Source organism: Myxocyprinus asiaticus, chromosome 32 (genome assembly GCF_019703515.2).
Source record: "Myxocyprinus asiaticus isolate MX2 ecotype Aquarium Trade chromosome 32, UBuf_Myxa_2, whole genome shotgun sequence".
In the NCBI taxonomy this organism is placed as follows: Eukaryota; Metazoa; Chordata; class Actinopteri; order Cypriniformes; family Catostomidae; genus Myxocyprinus; species Myxocyprinus asiaticus.
In genome coordinates this window covers 26,409,566-26,429,402 of record NC_059375.1, presented here as the reverse complement: position 1 = coordinate 26,429,402, position 19,837 = coordinate 26,409,566, and the positions used below count along the sequence as shown (strand labels likewise).

At 38.5% G+C, this 19,837-nt stretch overlaps 1 protein-coding gene and 1 long non-coding RNA gene across 3 annotated transcripts in view; one reads left to right on the top strand and one right to left on the bottom strand.

Annotated features, from left to right (window-relative positions):
• The window catches only part of usp54b (ubiquitin specific peptidase 54b), a 146,119-nt gene extending 130,269 nt beyond the window's left edge, over positions 1 to 15,850 (top strand). The window contains exons 16-20 of one of the 2 annotated variants that reach the window (XM_051668025.1): positions 5,832 to 6,000; positions 9,121 to 10,082; positions 10,169 to 10,290; positions 11,193 to 11,333; positions 12,960 to 15,850. In XM_051668025.1, the coding sequence (XP_051523985.1) occupies positions 5,832 to 6,000; positions 9,121 to 10,082; positions 10,169 to 10,290; positions 11,193 to 11,333; positions 12,960 to 13,046 (1,481 nt within the window). In that variant the 3' untranslated portion in view covers positions 13,047 to 15,850. Of the gene's footprint in view, positions 1 to 5,831; positions 6,001 to 9,120; positions 10,083 to 10,168; positions 10,291 to 11,192; positions 11,334 to 12,504; positions 12,706 to 12,959 lie in introns of those variants that run through there. The other variant, XM_051668026.1, reaches the window with a different exon arrangement.
• The window catches only part of LOC127423599 (uncharacterized), a 419,204-nt gene that overhangs the window by 187,998 nt on the left and 211,369 nt on the right, over positions 1 to 19,837 (bottom strand). The gene's annotated exons all lie outside the window — the stretch shown is intronic.

Here is a 19,837-nt window from a genome sequence, read left to right as displayed (position 1 = left end):
TTCAGACCCATATTTTTCTACAGTATGTTATGTTGTAGTCTTATGCTAATATGCTTTAAATTTTATATATATATATATATATATATATATATATATATATATATATATATATTTTTTTTTTCCACATCAGTTTACACTCCATACCCCATAATGGCAAAGCAAAAAAATATTTTTTATAACTTTTCAAATGTATTAAAAAGAAAAAACTTTACTATCACATTGAGATAAGTATTCAGACCCTTAACTCAGTACTTAGTTGAAGCACCTTTGCCAGCGATTACAGTCTCAAGTCTTTTTGGGTATGATGCGACAAGCTTTGCACACCTGAATTTGGGGATATTCTGCCATTCCTCTCTGCAGATCCTCTCAAGCTGTGTCAGGTTGTATGGGGACCATCAGTGGCAAGCCATTTTCAGGTCTCTCCAGAGATGTATGATAGGGTTCAAGTCCGGGCTCTGGCTGGGCCACTCAAGGACATTCACAGAGTTTTCCCTAAGCCACTCTTGCGTTGTCTTGGCTGTGTGCTTAGGGTCATTGTCCTGCTGGAAGGTGAACCTTCGACCCAATCTGAGGTCCTGAACGCTCTGGACCAGGCTTTCATTAAGGATATCTCTGTATGTTGCTGCATTCAGCTTTCCTTCAACCTTGACCAGTCCCCCAGTCCCTGCCACTGAAAAACACCCCCACAGCATGATGCTACCACCACCATGCTTCACCATTAGGATGGTATTGTACAGGTGATGAGTAGTGCCTGGTTTCACCCAGACATGATGCTTGGAATTGAGGCCAAACAGTTCAATCTTTGTTTCATCAGACCAGAGAATCTTGTTTCTCACAGTCTGAAAGTCCTTTAGGTGCTTTTTCATGTGTCTTGCACTGAAGAGAGGCTTCCGTCTGGCCACTCTGCCATAAAGCCCAGATCGGTGGAGGGTTGCAATGTTGGTTGTCCTACTGTAAGTTTCACCCATCTACATGATCTCTGGAGCTCAACCAGAGTGACCATCGGGTTATTGGTCACTTCTCTTACCAAGGCCCTTCACCCCTGATTGCTCAGTTTGGCTGGGCGGCCAACTCTAGGAAGAGTCCTGGTTGTTCCAAACTTCTCCCATTTTAGAATTATGGAGGCCACTGTGCTCTTGGGAACTTTCAGTGCACCATAAATTGTTTTGCAGCCTTCCCCAGATCTGTGCCTTGACACAATCCTGTCTCTGTGCTCTATAGGCAGTTCCTTTGCCTTCATGGCTTGGTTTTTGCTCTGATATGCATTTTCAGCTGTGAGACCTTATATAGACAGGTGTGTGCCTTTCCAAATCATGTCCAATTAATTTAATTTGCCACAGGTGGACTCCAATCAATGTGTAGAAACATCTCAAAGATGATCCAGAGAAATTAGATGCACCTGAGCGAAATTATAGTGTCATAGCTTGGGTTCTGAATACTTATGTCAATGTGATATTTCAGTGTTTTCTTTTTAATAAATTTGCAGAGTTATCAAAAATCTGTTTTTTTGCTTTATAGCAGAAGACTGCAACATAACAAAATGTGAAAAAAATGAAGTGGTCTGAATAATTTCTGAATGCACTGTATATATACATATGTACATATATACACACATACAGTTGAAGTCAGAAGTTTACATACACTTAGGTTGAAGTAATTAAAACTAATTTTTAACCACTCCACAGATTTAATATTAGCAAACTATAGTTTTGTCAGTCTACTTTGTGCATGGCATAAGTAATGTTTCCAACAATTGTTTACAGGCAGACTATATCACAGTTCCAGTGGGTTAGAAGTTTACATACACTAAGTTAACTGTGCCTTTAAGCAGCTTGGAAAATTCCAGAAAATGATGTCAAACCTTTTGGCAATTAGCCATTTAGCTTCTGGCTAATTGGCTAATTGGAGTCAATTGGAGGTGTACCTGTAGATGTATTTTCAGGCCTACCTTCAGTGCCTCCGTGCTTGACGTCATGGGAAAATCAGAAGATATCAGCCAAGACCTCAGAAAAAAATAGTGGACCTCCACAAATCTGGTTCATCTTTGGTAGCAATTTCCAAACGCCTGAAGGTACCACGTTTATCTGTACAAACAATAGTATGCAAGTATAAACACCATGGGACTACACAGCCATCATACCGCTCAGGAAGGAGACACATTCTGTCTCCTAGAGATGAACATAGTTTGGCGGGAAAAATACAAATCAGTCCCAGAACAAAAGCAAAGAACCTTGTGAGGATGCTGGAGGAAAAAGGTAGACAAGTATCTATATCCACATTAAAATGAGTCCTATATCGACATAACCTGAAAGATTGCTCGGCAAGGAAGAAGCCACTGCTCCGAAAACACCATAAAAAAGCCAGACTACAGTTTGCAAGTGCACATGGGGACAAAGATCTTACTTTTTGGAGAAATCTGCTGAAGTAAACATTTTACTGTTTGGCCATAATGTTCATCGTTATGTTTGGATTGAAAAGGATGAGGCTTGCAAGCCGAAGAACATCATCCCAACCGTGAAGCATGGGGGTGGCAGTATCATAGTTTGGGGGTGCTTTGCTGCAGGAGGGACTGGTGCACTTCACAAAATAGATGGCATCATGAGGAAGAAAATTATGTAGATATATTGAAGCAACATCTCAAGACATCAGCCAGGAAGTTAAAGCTCGGTCACAAATGGATCTTCCAAATGGACAGTGACCCCAAGTGTACCTCCAAAGTTGTGGCAAAATTGCTTAAGGACAACAATTTCAAGGTATTGGAGTGGCCATCACAAAGCCCTGACCTCAGTCCGATAGAACATTTGTGGGCAGAGCTGAAAAAACGAGTACGAGCAAGGAGGCCTAAAAACCTAACTCAGTTACACCAGTTCTGTCTAGAGGAATAGGCCAAAATTCCAGCAACTTATTGTGAGAAGCTTGTGGAAGGCTACCCAAAAAGTTTGAACCAAGTTAAACAATTTAAAGGCAATGCTATCAAATAGTAACAAAGTGTATGTAAACTTCTGACCCACTGGGAATGTGATAAAAGAAATAAAAGCTGAAATAAATAATTCTCTCTACTATTATTCTGACATTTCACATTCTTAAAATAAAGTAGTGATCCTAACTGACCTAAGACAGGGAATGTTTTGTACGATTAAATGTCAGGAATTGTGAAAAACTGAGTTTAAATGTATTTGGCTAAGGTGTATGTAAACTTCTGACTTCAACTGTGTGTAGTAATTTTATATATATATATATATATATACACACACACACACACACACACACACACACACACATCGATCAGCCACAACATTAAAATCACCTGCCTAATATTGTGTAGCTCCCCCTCGTGCCGCCAAAACAGTGCCAACCCGCATCTCAGAAAAGCATTCTGAGATGATATTCTTCTCACCACAATTGTACAGAGCGGTTATCTGAGTTACCGTAGACTTTATCAGTTTAAATCAGTCTGGCCATTCTCTGTTGACCTCTCTCATCAACAAGGTGCTTCCATCCACAGAACTGCCCCTCACTGGATGTTTTTTGTTTTTGGCACCATTCTGAATAAATTCTAGAGACTGTTATGCGTGAAAATCCCAGGGGATCAGCAGTTACAGAAATACTCAAACCAGCCCGTCTGACACCAACAATCATCCATGCGATTATCTAATCAGCCAATTGTGTGGCTGCAGTGCATAACATCATGCAGATACAGGTCAGGAGCTTCAGTTAATGTTTACATCAACTGTCAGAATGGGGGAAAATGGGATCTCAGTGATTTCAGCTGTGGCATGATGGTTGGTACCAGCTGGGCTGGTTTGAGTATTTCTGTAACTGCTGATCTCCTGGGATTTTCACACACAACAGTCTGTACAAACAGAATTAACTCTGAATGATGCCAAAAACAAAAAAACATCCAGTGAGCGGCAGTTCTGTGGATGGAAATGCCTTGTTGATGAGAAAGGTCAACAGAGAATGGCCAGACTGGTTCGAACTGGTTCGAAGTCTATGGTAATTTGGATAACCACGCTTTACAATTGTGGTGAGAAGAACAGGTTGGTGCTGTTTTAGCAGCACGAGGGGGACCTACACGATATTAGGCAGGTCGTTTTAATGTTGTGGCTGATTGGTGTATGTGTATATATATATATATACATTCACCGACCACTTTATTAGGTACAGCTGTACACCTACTCATTCATACGATTATATAATCCGCCAGTAGTGTTGCAGCAGTGCAATGCATAAAATCATGCAGATACGGGCTAGGAGCTTCAGTTAATGTTCACATTAACCATCAGAATGGGGACAAAGTCTCAGTGATCTCAGTGATTTAGACCGTGACATGATTTTTGGTGCCAGACGGGCTGTTTTGAGTGTTTCTGTAACTGCTGATCTCCTGGGAGTTTCACACACAACAGTCTCTAGGGTTTACTCCGAATGGGGCCAAAAACAAAAACATCCAGTGAGCAGCAGTTCTGCAGATGGAAACACCTTGTTGATGAGAGAGGTCAATGGTGAATGACCAGACTGGTTCGAGCTGACAGAAAGGCTACGGTAACTCAGATAACTACAATTGTAGTGAGCATAATAGCATCTCAAAATGCACAACATGTCAGACCTTAAGGCAAATGGGCTACAACAGCAGAAGATCATGTCAGGTTCCACTTCTGTCAGCCAAGAACAGAAAGCTGATTGGCCTATTCTAAGTAAACTATAGAGACTGTTGTGTGTGAAAATCTGAGGAGATCAGCAGTTATAGAAATACTCAAACCAGCCCGTCTGGCATCAACAATCACTGAGATCACATTTTTCCCTATTCTGATGGTTGATGTGAACATTAACTGAAGCTCCTGACCCATATCTGCATGATTTTATGCATTGCTGCCACATGATTGGCTGATTAGGTAATCGCATGAATAAGGTGTACAGGCTTACCTCATAAAGTGGTCGGTGTGTTTATACAGTATATAAAGTATATGTATGTATATATATATATATATATATATATATATATATATATATATATATATATATATATATATATATATATACTGTATATGTGTATATATATATGTACACACACACACTGTATATATAGCTATATCTATATATATACACTATATATATATAGTAATATTCTTTTCTAAGTCTAATTCTAACTAATTGATGAGAATGCATTTTAGTAAATTAAAAGGATAGTTCACCTAAACAAAAATGGAAATTCTGTTTCTTACTCACCCTTATGTTGTTCTAAACTTCTGTGACACTTCTATAAAAGTGTATGGTGACTGAGATATTGAGACTGAACATTCTGCCTAACATCTCTTGTATTCCACAAAAGAAAGAAATACAGTCTTGGAACAGCATGCGAGTGAATAAATGAGACAGAATTTAGATTTTTGGGTGAACTTGGGTGAAGTTTTTGACATAAAAAGGTGACACACAAATGTTTTGCTGTATATGGTTAGAAAAAAGTATGTCCACATAGTTTATAAAAAGCCCCTGAAAATCAACTGAAGGGGCAAATATTGCCCCTTAATAAAAAAGTTCTGACACTGCTATCAAGTATCAACTCATTCCAAAAAAGCCAATTTTGTGACAACTTTGTTTAACTTTTTTATGAGTGTGCAAAGCTTTGCCTATTGAACACAGCCTAGACCTCACTCTGGGGTGAAGGGTAGGATAATTCCCACCCTCACCTCTCTCCTTTTTTTCTATTTCACTACTTTGTCGTTTCTATAACAAAGAAATGGTGCGCATGCCGGCCCCTCATAACTCAGCTCTTTCTTTTTCTTTTCTGCATTTTCTTTCCTTTCCCTTTTTGTTGTTCTTTTGCATTATAGCTAAACTAAGATTTTCCATGCATGAGGGCAGTGCTAACACTCATAGCAGGACTATGGCTGCTGACACCAAGCTGCAAAAATGCATGAGGAGAGCACGGGGCCTACAGCAGCGCATGCAACAACAACAAGAGCAGCAGCAGGAGCCCAGCCAGCCACAGGGGCTCACCAGGTACCTGTACTCTCACCCTGTGTGTCCTGCTTAACTTTGTTTAGATCAGTACTGTCGCTGACCCCAGTGTCTACGCATTGTGTACTCAAGAGGGATTACAATTAAGTTTGATTTTTATTTAGTGGTGAGGAAAAAAGGTCTGTGGATGTGTTTACTCTGTGACTCAGTGCCAGCCTGAAACATCATTAAAGACCCCAAAAATTTTCTGTTCTATGCTGATTAATTTCCTTGTAAAAAATGTTTTTGGGAGGAACATATCAAAAGCCTTCTCCCTTTTAAAAAAAAAAATAGCCAATAGGCTGTAGTTACATCACAGCCATGAACTATGATTTGCTAATTGCTGGTCAGTTGTAGGGACATTCGCATTCTAGAGAGCATTTGATTGGATACAAATCTGTTTAGTGCAAGATGAGTCATCAATATTTTTGGTCCATGTTCCTGGGAAGAGAAAGTCTTTACATTTTAAATGTTTATATCTGTTATAAGTGATTTTTGTGAACATATAGGAGTACATTAGCATATATTGTGGTAGATGGCTTGAAAGCTAATAGACATGTATTAAAATCACAAAACTCTCATTTTTATTTCATGGAGTGTTAAACTGTCAGGCATTATCAGTTAATCACATTAAATTGCTGGAATGCCACTTGATATGTCTCTCTCAAAGAGCCGGGGTTGCTTTGGGTTTTGTTTTGGTTTCTGGAGCTTTTTTATTTAAAATCACAGCAGCCATGACAGGTGTTAAAGATTTATGACAAGCCCAAAAAGCAAAGGTCAGTCGTCCGTGTCATTAGAAAAGCCAAACAAGCTGGTGGCTAAGCACTGATATCACATGCGCAACTTTCAGCACACCATTTTACTAATAAAGTAGTCTTCCAGGACAATGCAACAGTGACTGCAGTGGTGTGTCCCATGGATTGTGGTTGTTTTGTTTGTTTTATCATGTCCCCTGCTCTCTCTTTCCCCGCCATTGATTAAAGGCGTTGATGTGATGTATTGCCTAACCTGGTCAAAGCCCCTTGGGTAATTACCCGATGTAGTGCTTGTGGAAGTATTTACAGTAAATGAGCACTCTAGCACATTAATCAGGGATGTTTACCCCATCTGTACTAAAATTCTTCCAGTTCAGTTCCCTCTTTGACACAGACTAGAGTATAGGGTCTCAGCTGCATTTGCTTTTGGATTTTACATTGGACATCATGCTGACCCAACACAGTAACTAAATTTGTTTATCATACACAAGTAAAAAAAAAATCAAGTGTTGAAGTCTTTCAAATCAAGTATTGAAATTTACTTTAAAATAACTGCATAGACCCCATGATTTATCAGAATAACGCAGAACAAACACTGAGCCCCAAATTGTATTAGTATATTAACCGTATTACCAAGTAGCTGGTGAATTTCCACCAAAATACTATTAATTTTTAGAACATGTATCACATGCCAAAAGCCACCTATTGAAGATTTGATGACACTGGTTTGATTGGATAAAGTCTCTCCATCTTTACCATGTTTCTCTCTTTTTTCTTTCTTCCTCTGCCTTTCTTACATTCTCACTATCTAAAGGATAAAGGGGTAATCCTGGGCATTGCGTTATTACACTTTTCATACCCAGCTGCAAAAGCATACTTCTAGGTCCTACCAATATTACTTATTTGAAGAACCAATCATAGTCTGTGAGACACATGAATGTTAACACCATCAGATTCAGGTATCCCTGACTTCACATGACTGTGTTTGGATTTGGCATCTCTCAGAGGGCTCTGGTATTAGATAAAGATTTATCTGCAAATGAATCTATCACACGGGTCATCTGTGGGGTCACTAGTGGTACAGTAGGGGTCACAGCAGAATTGATAGTGTTCTGATGGATACTGTGCTTTGCTTTATAGGAGGTAGAGAATGCAGATAGAGAGCAGGTTTCCCTTCTGGAGGAGAGCCAACTTTCATTCTCACACTCTAGAGATCTGGGGAGTTTTTGGGCGTATTTATGGCCACTGTAACTCTGTTTTATGCGACGACTATGAAAATTATGTCAAAGTCGTGTAGTGCATCAGCTGTGGAAAGTATGTGAGGAGTTTGAGTGTTTGTGTGTGTGTGTGCATTGTATGAGAAGTGGCTCATGAATAGTGGTGTGAAGGACACAGGTTTCCTTGAGTTTGGTCCTTGGCTGCATCATAACCTTTATGAGAGTTGTGCTTTATGTGTAAATGTGCAAGGAAGTGTTTCATGTAACAAACCTATTTTCAGGTGGGATTGTACATTTGAAATTGTGAATGAATATTGTTTTGGCCCTTTCTTGGGTTCTTTTTTGCAAATATTTCTAACAGTGTTAATGAATATGTGATTAGTTCAAGTATTTTAATACTCAAGCATTGTTGTTTTTACAGTATTTGTTTTGTTATCCTTAAAGAATGAATATGAATAGTTGCAGCATAAAATGTTCAGTACTTTAAATGTATGTATTTGATGTATGACAATACATAAAACGCATGTATGTTCAGTCTTCATATGTTGCACCTGTCAACATACAACAAGGAAATGATGGCATCAAGTTATGTTTTTCAATATAATATTGGGTCAATTTCCTGTAAATAAAATGAAAACTTCCACTTCATTGCACTAAATACTAAACAACTAATTTCAGCATCTATTGGCTCCTATAAACTCATATTCTTTTGGCCCCTTTTAAGGACAGAATCTAACAATGAAGTTAGTTACATTTAAGGTACTTATACATATGTGAATGTATTTTCCATTCTTCTTTATTTTCTCTTTTTTCTTATTTTTTTCTTTATTTTAATAGATTTTACTAATAGGAAACAAATTATTTATTCTTGCTTCTATTCACATTAACAGTATTTGGGTCCTACACGTATTAAGTGTAGTGGTTTTGGCCTGTATGAAGACGAAAGTACGACTCTTTTTTTATGTCTTATTGTAAAAAGTTACATTGAGAAATGGGGCTAATTGACAAAGAAAAGATGCAGGATTATCTGTCTTCTACAGTATGACTTTAACTGAGTAATAATGTTGGATGTGACTGATTCAGATTGAGATTCTAACCAATCTAACCAAATCTAAAATCCTTCTCTTCTCCCACTTTTCTTGTCTCTTCAGTGAACAATTTGGCTCGGTCCAAGTACTGTTGACAGACAATCAGGAAGAGGTCTGGGAGACCAGTCAGGATACTGTGCTTGGCCCACCCTCTCCTCAACATATGAAAACACCCTCCTCTTGTACAAATTCCCCATCTCAACCCAACAGCCACCCAATACTGAGCAATGCCTGGCCTGCCTCTTCTCAGCCACAACCCCAAGATCCCAATGAAGGTAGCAACTGGTCAATGCAGAATGAGGATGAATGGGGTGGCATCAGATTATCAGATGTTCTCCAGACATCAGGTGTTCGTATCAAGCCCATTCGCAAGCATCTGGCCATATCTCTGCCTTCTTTGCCTCTTGACTTCTGGGGTGTGTTGGGTAAGGATGAAGAGGTCTCCAGCCATCAGCATCCTCAAAATTTGAGCTCTCAGTCTTCATCCCCAAATCCACCCTTGTGGAAAGGCACTGCAGATAATCCAGACTGGATACACCAAACCAGCAGGACCACCAGTCCACTACCCATACACCCTCATGCTGAGGAGAAGGGCCAGATGCTCAGACAAGCCCCCATATGGCATCCCCTATGCACAGCTTCCCAGCCACGCTCACCTGTCCTGTCTCACTCCAGTTCCAGACTGACCCCTTTTGTTGCTGCTCGTCATTGGTCCTCCTGGAGCCTAGACCGCCCTGATGCTGTCGTAACACCTTATGAGACGCCTCCTGACCAGAACCACCAGACAGGAACCCTCTCTCAACTCACACCGGGAGGGCACCTGCCTCCTCATAGTCCCATGAGCACCAGAAAAAAGAGTGGCCCTAAGCACTCCAACTTCCAGAATGCCCCAAGCATGGAGCTGGAACCCACAGAGGCTGAGGACCAGGAACTTTCTGAACTAGACTCGCTCTACCAAGCTAGTCTCCAGGCTGGCCCCAGTCCTGGCCACGCCCTGCGTGGTAACAGCTCACCTGGGAGACTAGGTAAATTAATCTGTGATAGAGAACATGTTGTGTGATGTGATTTTAGAAAGAAAATGTAATTTTTTAAACCTGATTTACTTGGACAGTTCATCCTGCTGCACGGAAGCTGCACACTGGAGTGGGACGCTCTAGGACCCCCACAGCTGAGCTTGAAAGAACAGCTTATGGACCACCAGGTTGTTACAGCCCCACTGGATATATTAACATGGTAAGATATGAGCAGGTTCTGACCTGTTCTGTGGACCTTTTTCCCACAGGGTTCCCATGGAAGACCTGGAAATGTCAGGGAAGCCTCTTTAAAAGTAATTACTAGTTACACTAGTTATGCTTTCAAATATTTTATCTGCTGGAAATTGCTCTTTTTTTTGAAGTGCAATCGATTATTTTTTTAACTCTCACCCAGTAATCCTCCCAAAAAACTAGGAATGTCATGGAAAAGTCATGAAATGTATTGGTCAAAAGGTCTGGGAACCATTTTTGAATTTTATGCACTGATTCTGGGGGAAAATCTGCAGAATGGTTTTAAACATGGTAAAATGTGTTGTTTAACAGAGCTGAGTACTTCACTCCTATTGATAGCTGAAAGCATTTTCAAATTAGCTAAAATATCTCCAAACAGACATTCTATAGAACAGACAATGTGTGTGTAGAATGTTGTGAATGGGTGACTGTCTCTTTGCTTTGTTTTTGTTATGTCTGGTTTCTCCTGACATCAGAGCATGTTTTTTAAACAGTCCCAAAATCTGTTATCAAATGTTGACTTTGTTTGTGTGTTGTGTCTGGTATACTTCAGCCACAGTGCAAAATTGTATTTGGGTAGTTGAGGCAGGTTAAATAGATGCAGGTTAAATTTAATATTTACAGTCCTTTAACTGGTCACCATATCTTCTTCATTCACTAGTTAATTTTTAATGGCCCTGCAATGTGACAGATTTCTTTTTATGAGTACAAATATTCCAGGTACGCTCTCAATTAATGTGAGCAAATTAGCAAAATGCTGTTTAAAATAGTGTTAGATTGGAGTGTACCATGTCACAAAAGCACATAACTTCCCAAAAATATTTTTTTTATCACCAACTGATAGCTGCAGTAACTGTTTGGTCTCTGCAGCCCCTGTCAGTGGCCAATCAAGGGCTACAGTCAGGAGAGGAAGACCACTATGATGTGGATCACCTGCGTCGCATTGCCCGCAGCCTCAGTGGAACCGTCATCGGGCGAAGCCAGAACCGTCTTGCCGTCTCCCGAAGCTTTGTAAGTATCTCGCATATAAATTAGATTGCACTCTTCAACACAGCGATACTTGCAATATAAAATCTCTTCACATGCAATAATCAACCAGCCATTGGAATCTATAAGGAATTCCACCCATCTTAAAATCATTATCGTAATTGCTGTACCTTTAAGCAGTGGCTTATTTAATCTGAGGAGCTAGCCAGTGGCTAAGATATATTAAATGAAGTGACGTGCTGGGGCTAGTGGCTACTGGCATGCACTCAAGAGTCTGATAGAGGGGCAAAGGGAGGGGGGAGTTATCAGATATCTGCCCCAGAAACCTGATAAAAGTGCTTTCACCTAACAAGAGACTAACTACTCCCACTTTAGCCTGATCTATGTGTGCTGCCTGTCCCTTGTCAATCACTGCTGAGCTTTAGGTCATTTTATCTACACACTACATCTATACTTATTTTCTTGGTAGATGCTCTCTGTTCAAAACTACTTAATGCATATAGTGTGATTGATTTATAATATGTAATTTATCGCTGAAATATATGTACTGAATGCAACTGTATTGTCACATGATGTCCACGTACACCTACACATGCAAGGACACACATACTGTACACTTGCACAACTTGTCATTGTCTTTCTGAGCCATACTGCCATCCTGTGTCCACATGTTGTAACTGTCACTGCATTTGAAAAGAGGCCTAGGGCTTCATAAGACGTGTGTATAATCATCCTCGCTTATTTAAGGTTGCATCACTTAAAGTCATCAGAAAGTCAGCTTGTGTTGGCGTACTCGTGCTTGAGAACAATACAAGTTGTATGCAATAAAATGTTTGAATGCTTTTCACTTGCTGAACATTTCAATGTCAGTTTCTTACAAAAACTGACATTAAAATATTAAAACCGATATATTTCTGCCAATAATAATACAATTTGTTCCGCATTTTTAACATAGCATCAAATCCATGGAATTTCGGATCAAATGCATGCATTTTATAAATGAGGCCCTTGATTCTTTTCATGCCTAGCCTTACTTTTAATGCATCAGGGTTTTCTCTTCCATGCGTGTGCTATTTAATCCCATCTTTTCCTCCCTTCCTATCTTTCCCCTCTGTTTTCCTCTTTTTCTCTCTTTTGACAATTTGCTTGTGTTTTCTTTACCTTGTACCTTTGTGTGTGAACCTTGTCCATAAAGCTGGGGGGCAGCATGGTTACATCATATCACAGCTCCATGCACTAACCTTGTTGCCTTAAATTTCCATTGTCTCAATCAGAACTTCATCTGCTCCAACCCAGCTGTCTTCATCTCCTTTCATTACCTTAATCCCTTTCTCAGCTGCCTGAGCCTTGTGGAGAGGCCCCAGGTAAAGCTCCCTCTTGTTTTCCTCTTCCATGACAATCTCCTCCATTCAGAATGTCATTGTGTTACATTTCTTCCTGTTTACACATTCATATTCCTTCCATTGCATTTGATCTTAAGTATAGAAGCCCCCTGCTAAACAGTGTGTATTCCACAACATATATGTCATCACTTCATTTTTTGTGTCCTTGCTGCTGTTGAAGAAGCTCCTCTTTCATTGTTGTTTTTTTTTTTTTGTTTTTTTATTGGTCTTGATCCTGTCCTTCACAATCCATCCTACCCCACTGCAGGACATGTCTAGAGGTTCTCCAAGTTTCTGGCTGTGTTTGACCGGTGTCAAGATCTCTCCAGTGGGCAGCACTACAGTCCAGCACTGAGGTGTCACAGATGTCTTTGAGGACAGTCTTTCTTGGTTTCTCAGCCCAACCGCTGGGACCATCTTCCATTGCTCAGTTGGCTTTGGACACAACCAGGGAAAACATGGTCCTCCAGCCCTGGAAGTTCCCCAAAGATGCATCTGTTCTCCGGGATACCATTTCTGCAGACCCAATTCCATGTTCCCCTTGTTTTTTTGGAGTTTTGGCAGGAGCACGTCTCTTATCCAGGCCTGATGCCCACCTCAGTCACCTTGCACTTTGTATAGTTCCTGGTACAATTTCTTCTAGACTTCCATTACCTTGTTCTAGTCCTGCACAGCAGTAGATCTTTCCATGCAAAAGCTCCCCAAAGCTCACTCCACAGCATGAAGGAGAACAATACAGAAACAATCTTTTTTTATTATTATTATGAGGTGTATGTACAGCACTGGGATGGCGTTACACCATGGGTATCTCTCTGGGGCTAAGGTGTGTGTGTGTGTGTGTATGACTAATCTGCGGTCAGCCCTGCAGCATGCAATGATAGGAGTGTGGGGTTCAGACTCACACCCCCCACAGTGAGCCATCAAAGCCAGGGCACTTACTGAAATGCTTTTTAACCGAAACATTCAGTTATTTGCAGAGGAGAAGCAGACCTCAATGCTGCACTTAATGGTAAATGTGTGTGTGTGTGTGTACGCGTGTGCGCATGTGTATGTGAAAGTTAAGTGAAGTTTTTTAATCCGTAATTTTGTCTTGTTTTCCAGTATAAATATTTAAACATCCTTAAAACCTAACCCTAACTAGCTCTAACCCTAAAGATACATTTACCTGAAAGGCATAACTGTGTAAAATGTGTAATGTGTAAAAAATATTTTTTCCCCCTAAACAAATTGGCAATTTGGTTATTGTTTAAAGCATAAATCTAACAAAAATGAATGATGTTTATGCTAAAAAATAAGGATAAAAAACAATATAGTGAGAAAAAATTTCAAATTCAAGATATATTCTCTGAAAATACTGTCTTATTATCTTACGCAATAAATTAATCTTGTTTTAAGCATGCTTTGAAACTTTTTACTAGAAAACAAGGCATAAGTACTGATTAAGAAAATGTTTTTTGCAGTATGTGTGTGTGTGGGAGGAAAGGGGAGGGGCTTATTTTAACTCCACCCTCTTCATATGTCGAAAAATACACATACTCTTCCTCCTCACCTGTCCCACAGATGCAACACCATACCAACCAACATATCGGAATTACCAAAACGTCCAACTGTCTAACATTACTTGGCTGAATGTTGTCTTCTCCCCAACTCTCCTGCGAAACAACTTTTTATTCGGTGTAGTTGGATGGGTTAATGTAATCTAGATGCTAAGTACGTATACCTGTAAAAAGTGAAGAGAGAAGAGATGTTTTATATGATGTTATCTCTCAGATCTGGTGCTTTTCCTCAGAGCAGGCATGTAAATCTGTGGCCCTGGCATGGAGAGTGGACAGAACCTTTTTCTTCTAACCTTTTTCTCATACTTCTCTGATACGGGCATTCCCTGTAGCACACAGCTGTTTTGTGTCTCGTGTTACAGGCAAAGACTGTACATGTTTGACTGAACATACACTAATAAATGAATTTATTGTTTAAAAAAGCATACAAACTGAAATCTTAAGAAATGTACAGAGGAATGGAGAAACTACGTAATGACGTTATGGAATGTTAATCAATTCTAGTAGTAATAATTATTATCTGCATTAAGACAAGTATAGTACACTTCAGAAGTGTAAAGCTGGAGAAAAACTGCTTTTTTAATTCCATTGACAGTTCTCCCGTTTATACAGGGAGATATGCCAAGTTAAGCTTCCTTTTTATTTTATAACTATGAGTCTGGTACAAGCATTCTAAAGGCACTGGGTGGGAAATCAGGCTTGTAATAGTAAAGAGAACTCATACCATTTGTTGTTTGTAGAATCTATGTTGTTCCTAGATTTTACTTTAAAGCAACATAGCTGAAGAATGTCTGGCCCTGAAGGCTTAGAAACGTTCAAATATGGATAGCATAAAGCTTACACAAAGCATCACTGGTATTTTTGGAAATGTTAATAATAAATGGGGCCTTGAGAAAACAATGCTTTCATACTGCAAATCATATAAATGTGATAAGATTTGTTGGATTTATTAACGAAGACCTGATACTAATCAACAAATGTTTAATATCACGTTATAGTATGATTAATGCAGTATTTAACTTTTCCATTCTAATCATATTGTGCTGATATGCATTATTCTTTTTTTTTTCATTAAAAGCCTTTTATGAGCACTAAAATGAAAATTGTTATCAAAGAAATCACTTTAAAGAGTTCTAGAATAGATCTTATTTACCTTTGTCTTAACCAAAGATTGGCACTAACACAAAGATATAAGCTTGTTTTTATTTTTACTTCATTGGTCATTTGTTATTTTTTTCCTTTAAAAGATGGTTGAGAATGTAGAAAAGGTGGTGTACGAGTATGCTATGCAAAATGCTCTCTCCTGAACTACCAGCAAAGAGTCAGACTGGGACAAACTCAAATATTTTTCTTATTTTTTTCCTATGTATGGAGGAAGTAAATGATTTCCTGCTGAATTGTTGAATCTTTACTTATTAATGTCTGTACAGTTAACAGCATTTGAATGCGAGTTGTAGCAAGTGAGAGGTGCATTTCTCAAAGATGAAATGGTATATCAGGGGTTTTCCTTTTTGGGACTCATTTGTAAATGCTTGAGGTTGAGTGAACTTGCATTTTTGCAATAAAGTTATTACCGATGCACTCCATCAGGGGGCGCTGCACAAACGCCCGCACTGTGTCTGAGTGATTTGTTTTTCCCTCATAGGAATCATATCAAGTCAGTATCAAATTGTTCAAAATTATACTGTATGCTATACCTTATAAAAAGAGACAAATGTACGCAACATAAAATAAGGTAATAAATGAATTTCTAATACTTAATAAGAAATTATACATTAATTTAACCACTTACTATCTGTATCATGCCAGTCAGCAGTCCTATATTCAACTTTTCACATTTATAGAGTACAATTAGGAACAGTGAAGTACAGAAGAGCTGCTTGAACATAACAGCTCCTCAGTGTGGCTGGAACTGTTCACTGCAGCTATCCACTAGCCAGGTGGTTATAATAATACTGAAGATAGAGGTCTCACTCAGCTTTTGGTCACTGGATTTACAAAGATAATTTCATTTTTAAGGAGACACAGGGCAAAATATTACTGCAACTCAAACTCTGACTTTCAAAACTTAAAATCCTGTCCAGTGCAAACGATTCCACGTCAAATCTAAAAAGGCACTTGGAGGTGTGCTTGTACTGTGCTTTTTCTTAATTGCATATCTTACCAACTTCTAACACATTTTTAATTATTATTTGAATAATCACTCTGTGTCAAATAACAATGTGTATGTCTTTGGAAGGGTTGTTACCATCAATTGCATCAAAATGCACAAATAAAATAATTTCATATTCAATATTTAATCCCACATAAATGTTGAACCAAATGCATTAGTGTGGTAAAGTTTTAGTTTTGCGAATTGCTTTTATACTCTGCTTCAAAAAACATTTGCTTTTGAGTAACTGAATCACAAATATAACTGGTCTGATCTTCTGCCACACATGGATGGTGTTTTTAATGCTGAAATTGCTGGAGAAGGACTATGTTTGTTTAACCCATAAATCCCATAAGAAATGATTGTTCAACTCAAACATATTTGAGTCTGTCATTAATGGAGGGCCAAGAGCTCTATCAGCATCACGGGGGAAAACATGCAATTCCCTTCATATATCTTTACACCATGTAAAATAAATTTGCAATCCATGCTTTTGAATTTGTGGACAAAAGCACCACAAATGATTAGACCATGACTTCTCATAGCAAATAATTATGCAAGTTACTAAACCCTGCTGATGTATACAGTGCATCCGGAAAGTATTCACAGCGCTTCACTTTTTCCACATTTTGTTATGTTACAGCCTTATTCCAAAATTGATTAAATTCATTATTTTCCTCAAAATTCTACAAACAATACCCCATAATGACAACGTGAAAGTAGTTTGTTTGAAATCTTTGCGTAAAAATTGTGTAAAAATGGTATCAATTATCCTACTCAAATGCATGTGACATCAAATAAACAAGAGTTAGGCCAGAGGTAATCCAAAAGTAATTGGATTAGATTACTTGACAAATATAATCCAAGAGATTACTTTGCTAATTACGATTTTAGTCATATAATTTGTAATCAGTATTTGATTGCAATTCAAAACTAATCTACCAACCACTGATCATCATTTATTTTAATTATTTAATAAATACGTACATGTAAAAAAAAAAAAAATCTTTGATAAAAGTATATGTTTACAAGCCAAAAAAATCTGTGGAAATCCTGTAATTAAAAGTTGGGCAAAATCTTCTGCCATTTTCCAATGGACATTTTTAATAATAGGATCAAATTGGCAGACTCAATTCATACCAAGATTTATTGGCTAGATAAACTTAAAGGAATATTCAGGGTCCAATACAAATTAAGATCAATCAACAGCACGTGTGGCATAATGTTGATTACCACAAAAAGAATTTTCGACTCGTCCTTCCTTTTGAATGAATGAATGAATGAATGAATGAATGAATGTTACATTTATATAGCGCTTATCTGACACTACACTCAAAGCGCTTTACATTGGGGACTCTCCTCAACCACCAACAGTGGGCAGCATCTACCTGGATGATGCGACAGCAGCCATAGTGTGCCAGTACACTCACCACACACTAGCTATTGGTGGAGAGGAGAGTGATAGAGCCAATTCATGGATGGGAATTATTAGGAGGCCATGATTGAGAAGGGCCAATGAGGGGGAATTTGTAGACCACAGAGAGTCAGGACCTCGGTTTAATGTCTCATCCGAAAGACGGTGCCTGTTTACAGTATAGTGTCCCCATCACTACACTGGGGCGTTAGGACCCACACAGACCGCAGGGTGAGTACCCCCTGCTTACCTCACTAACACCTTTTCTTTAAATAAGCAAAAATGGAGGTTACAGTGAGGTACTTACAATGGAAGTGAATGGGGCCAATTTTTAGAGGGTTTAAAAGGCAGAAATGTGAAGCTTATAATTTTGTTAAAGCACTTACATTAATTCTTCTGTTAAATTTCATGTATTATTTGAGCTATAAAGTTGTTTAAATTGTTATTTTTACAATCATTTTAGGGTTTTAGGATTTGTTGGCATTAATTCATCATGGCAATGAGGCCATAAAATTGGCAATAACTTTACACAGAAAAGGTTAGTAAGCTAATTTATCACAAAATCATGTTAACACCCATATTGTTTATTTCTTGTGGCTACACTTTTAAAACAGTGAGTATATTAACGTTTACGGATTAGCCCCATTCACTTCCGCTGTAAGTGCCTCACTGTAACCCAGATTTTTGATTTTTTAAAAGAAAAGGATTTTTGTGGTAATTAATATTATGCCACAAATGATGTGAATTGAGCTTAAAGGTGCTATATGTAAGATTGACAACAAGCGTTTGAAATAGGTACTGCAGTCCAAATTCAAAATATTTGAGAGTTGTCTGCCCCGCCCCAGACTCGAGGCTCATGCGGGTTGCCAGAATGTTGACACGCAAATTAGCCAACTCAGCATCCGTTTTAAAGGACTTCTGGGCTTTAAGCTGTCTCCATCTTCCAAAGGCATCTCCAATATTTATCCTTGTTTTACTACACCTCTAGTCATGGTGGTTTTTAGACGGATGGCGAGGCTTTTTAGGTCGGGTGGAATCTGTTATCTCTGATCCAGTTCGTTTACTGGCTTTCATGGCTGCAACACACAGTGTTGTTTGCCTGCAAACTTGTTCAAATTTGGCAATTTCAATTTAGCATGTTTCCTAATTCTCTAATGACACGTTATGGTCATTTTATGATTTAGTTCAGTACAAATATTACATATAGCACCTTTAACTTGTATTGAACCTGGAATATTGCTTTAAGCGTACATTGCCAGTGTATTTTCAGACACTGTTCATACAGATATTAAACACACTGAATGCTGAAGTTTACAATTATTTAATACATTATTTTCTCTGGCTGTCCTTCAGTTTCTAATGCACACACGCTGGGTCTCACTAGCAGAGTTTCTCTTTCGACACAGATTCAGATGACGGTGAGTTAGCGTTTTCGGGCAGCTTGCCTGTATCTCTCCCACACCTGGCTCACTGGGGAAGTCTCCTTTCTTCATACAGTAAATCCCGTGTTTATTTTGCCTGGGAAATGTGTTGCGCGTAATGAATAAGTGTGCACTGGTCCACACAATCAGTTTCTGTGTTAGGATGTCCAGTCGAGTTGAGCATGTTCCTACTGGAAATTTATATTTGCCAATTTTAGCCACAAGAAGTGGGGAAAAATATTAATGATGTTTCAGGAAGTGAAAAAATGTATACTATTTAAAAACAAAATAATAATAATTTACGCAATTCATGCAGTATAAATTCTTTTCACTTCCTGAATCTTCACTAATAACAGTCAACTATTAATTGCAGATATAAATGTTCCAGTCCTAATATATATATATATATATATATATATATATATACACACACACACTATATATATATTGTGCTCAAAAGTTTGCATACCCTGGCAGAAATTGTGACATTTTGGCATTGATTTTGAAAATATGACTGATCATGCTCTTTTATTTAAGGATAGTGATCATATGAAGCCATTTATTATCACATAGTTGTTTGGCTCCTTTTTAAATCATAATGAT